General features: G+C 29.6%; 1 protein-coding gene across 1 annotated transcript; it reads left to right on the plus strand.

The window, feature by feature from the left end:
• The first annotated feature begins 1,313 nt into the window (after positions 1-1,313).
• Positions 1,314-3,582, plus strand: LOC106750853. Its single transcript, XM_014631461.1, has 5 exons — positions 1,314-1,409; positions 2,030-2,117; positions 2,539-2,588; positions 3,080-3,200; positions 3,303-3,582. Exons 1-5 carry the CDS (start codon positions 1,365-1,367, stop codon positions 3,383-3,385), a joined length of 387 nt encoding a protein of 128 aa, XP_014486947.1. The 5' UTR covers positions 1,314-1,364; the 3' UTR covers positions 3,386-3,582.
• The last annotated feature ends 295 nt before the right edge of the window (positions 3,583-3,877 follow it).

Raw genomic sequence — 3,877 nt, forward strand, 5'->3', positions numbered from 1 at the left:
CTGTTCATTCATTTTGTTCTGAAATAAATGCATTTTTGACCACAGAAAAACGGACCGAATTAATTTGTACTCCCAATAATATAATTATATTATTTAAATGAATGTCTATTTATTGCTTGCGCGTAAAATTCAGCTTATTCGTAAAGTGTAGTAAGATTTATTCGATTACAAAATATGTAGAATAACGATCGTTCAACCGTCTTATTGGTAAGAACGATAATTTTCTTTTAAAGGAAAGCAAAAACCGCTTTTTTAGAAATATGTTTTAATAAAAGTATTTTGGCTCGTATATAAATATATCGCATATGAACTAATACATAAGAGGAATCCATTTTGTGTATTATACAAAATGACATTTTCGGATAATATTGACAATATAATCATACACGAGAGATGCTACTGACATGGGTTAAATCGCTGGACAAATTTATATTACGACAGATAAATAAATATTTGTTACAAATTATTATTAAAAAAGTATGAAAGTATATTACCATTCTCATGATTTTTGTATTATCTTCTAAAGGTGGAATAAATTAATAATGAATAATGTTTCTATTGTGATTCATACCCTAACATATTATAAGGTTATTCTTATTGGGACAAGAACGAAACAGAAATTACTTAGAAAAAAATTATTTGCAAATATGTACNCACACAATTATAATTATGTACAAGTTATATTTAATTTATGTAACTTACAATAATATAAATTTATATTATCGTATAACACTTACGTATATGAATTTTGTTTCTATACATGGAAAAGAAATCTAATTGCATTAATCAGAAAGGGAACAATAGATGCGTTTTAATTGAAAAAAACAGAATTTCTGGTGCTTATGATCAAAATGTGATTCTTATAACTAGAAATTCTATTTCCTTCAACCAAATCACGATCCGGTTGTCTCTTTCTAATTAATGCAACCAGACTTATTTTTCCATGTTTAATTGCTCTCTGCGTCAGTCTCAACTAATTTATATACCGCACATACTTTCAATCTGTACTAATTTGCATGGTATTTTTATTATATACAGTATATTACACTTTCACAGTAAATAAATACCACGCATTTGCTAAATGATCTCATGTTTCTTTTCTTGCAGACTCATACTTGTTTTTGAAACATAAGTGTTATTATGTACTTATATTGATCGATCGAAATAGATAGATCATGACAAAAATGTCAGATCAAGGTAAGCGAGACATAGATAATAACTGTATATTGTGTCGTGAAAAGTATCGTTTGCGCCATGACAAGCCCCTATAAATATGAAGTTGCACGCTTCGAGGTATCAATATACGACAAAGATCTTCTCGCTACGCACTCGATATTCTAGTGAACGTATTCAGAAAATCTAGGATGAAAACTTGGGTGATTATAATAGGTGTGCTGGCTGTTAAAACGGTAAGAACTAAGCAAATGAATAAACTTTACGTGAGCTCACGTTATCTTCAGTACACGATCTTCCTTCTCGATTTGTATCTCCATACGCAATACAAATCGATAAAATAATTTTTATATTGCTTAAATGAGCATTAAACATTTGAAATAATCAAAAAATAAATTTTTGAATTTTTACGTCTTCTTATAGGGGTAATCTTACATGGGTGATCTTTCAGCAGTATTTTGCCATTTTTTAACTTAAAAATATTGAAAATTATGAATTTGACAGCTGCAGAGTGAAAGAGACGTATGCTCGGATTTTTCGACATATTTTGTAAAACAAAAATTTCACTGCACCAGCATTTTATATCGTAAATATATCGAACTTCTTGAGAGATGTTTGTTTCCTTAAGTTCACCTCAAAAATACTATTTAAATTATTAAATTATTAAATTATGTGTGCGTATGAATTTTCTCTCTTGATACGATACGATAGTAATCCGATTGAAAATTTACGAATAAAATTTCGCAAATAAAAAATTTGAAATTTTTTAAAAATTGAAGCGATCTTCGTCTCGAATATATTCAATGATCAATGCAAGACGAAACAATATATAGAAAATGTTGATTAATTCTTTCAGGTGGCGGTATATGGTTTCAAAGCTGAAATCGTGCAAAAGTACAACGAGGACACCAAGAAATGCACCGAAGAAATAGGCGGATCGTTGAGTAAATATTATTAAAATATTATTCGAAACGCTCCTTCCCCTCAAAAGAGTATAACATATGAAATAAAATAACTTTCTTCGTAACTTTCGTTCTAATAATGAGACCTCATAATATTACGTAGGAAAATTATATTAAGATTTGACATTTCTTTCATTTCGAAGAATTAAAAAATTATTTGTGTTAAATTACGTTATATTGTATTATATAACGATTGTATCTACTTCGCGCGAGCTACCCTCGAGTTTCATGTTTTTGATAAAAAAGGAAGCTACAATAATGTCATATTAATTAATTGCATTGGCGATGAACTTATGCTAATTATAGCATATAAATAAACGTCGGACAACTGTGCAATCACAATTGTGCAATCACATCTGTAACTCACAATTGTGCAATCATATTTGTAATTTGTGCTTTACAGCTGAGTACCGTCCTGACATATTATATTGTGTGACGGTCAGGGATGGAGAGGTATGTGTTTTCATATGTATATAAAATATTCCAAATGTTAAATGTCGTATATTTCTACATGTTTAATAAGTGCAAACAAGAGAGAATTGTAATACGAGAATGATACGTGATGCGAATATACTTTCTTGTAATATTATTCATATGGCGAATATAGCAATCGAGGTCACTGTTTTGTGACATTGAGTTATACAACGGGAGAAAAGTCACAAATAAGTTTTATATATATATATATNGATTTCAATTAATATACAATTTCCTTCTCAGTTCATGCAAATTTCTGCTGTAATCCGAGATAACTATCTAAACGATAAATTTTCATTACGTACAAAAATAAGAATTTAAAATTTAGATCGTGTGTACCTGTAATTTAATAGTTTCTGTGATAGATGAAACAAATGCACTTCCTCTTCTACGCGGAGACAAATTGCTAATTTTGCTTATTTTTCCATTCAACGTGATATAATATTATATCATATTGTAATTCATTCTAGGTCCTCAATGATAAATATGAATATAAGAAGGAGAAAACTTTAGAGAGACTTGGAGACCTGATCTCCGATTCGGACAAATTAAAACAAGCTCGTATGATTTACAGCAAGTGCTACGACAATGGTAATCTATTATTCTTTTTTCCTTTTATGATTGTGACAAATTTTATTGCATCATATCAGCAAACAAAACTTTTCTGACTATGGAATTCTTTTTCATTTACAGTTGTTCAAACTGGAATCACGGGTAAACAGCAGACGTTGAAAATTATCACGTGCCTTGAGCCAATGATGCCTCTCCTCCAATAACCACAGTAAAAGCGTAATGCAAATTCTCACCTGAATGTCATGTACAAAACACTATATGAATATTTTTTTCGAGATATTATGTATAACATAGCCTATATATCATTTCATCCTTTTCTGTTCATTTCTATATATGCAATATTCAAGTTTCTTATCTGCCTGTTAAAGTAAACTGAAATGATAAATTGCCAAATAATAAACTGACATATTTAAAAAACTGTTGAAAATGGAATTTCTATTGTTCTTTTCTTTTCTTTCCTTTAAGTTATTTAGATTTCCTTCACTTAATTTCAACGTAATACAGCGTCGCGAAGCGGTCCGAAATCCGCGAACAATCAAAATCACGTGTTGTCTCAATACAGAGAGAGAGAGAGAGAACATGTACGCTTCTCCCGCGTGTTTAAATAGCTTAATAATAGTTCAATAATAGCTAAATAATCTATTTAGCTATCATTGAACTGTTATTAAATAAATTAAATAGTTAACATTGTTACG

Source organism: Dinoponera quadriceps, unplaced genomic scaffold (genome assembly GCF_001313825.1).
Source record: "Dinoponera quadriceps isolate SergipeBrazil2010 unplaced genomic scaffold, ASM131382v1 scaffold6786, whole genome shotgun sequence".
Classification (NCBI taxonomy): Eukaryota; Metazoa; Arthropoda; class Insecta; order Hymenoptera; family Formicidae; genus Dinoponera; species Dinoponera quadriceps.

What these genes read in the sequence shown, in the direction of transcription:
- LOC106750853 (XM_014631461.1), top strand. Translation starts at nt 1,365, where the DNA reads ATGAAAACTTGGGTGATTATAATAGGTGTGCTGGCTGTTAAAACG. An exon ending in GTGTGCTGGCTGTTAAAACG is followed by an intron (nt 1,410 to 2,029) that starts GTAAGAACTAAG and finishes TAATTCTTTCAG; the next exon opens with GTGGCGGTATATGGTTTCAA. An exon ending in CAGCAAGTGCTACGACAATG is followed by an intron (nt 3,201 to 3,302) that starts GTAATCTATTAT and finishes TTTCATTTACAG; the next exon opens with TTGTTCAAACTGGAATCACG.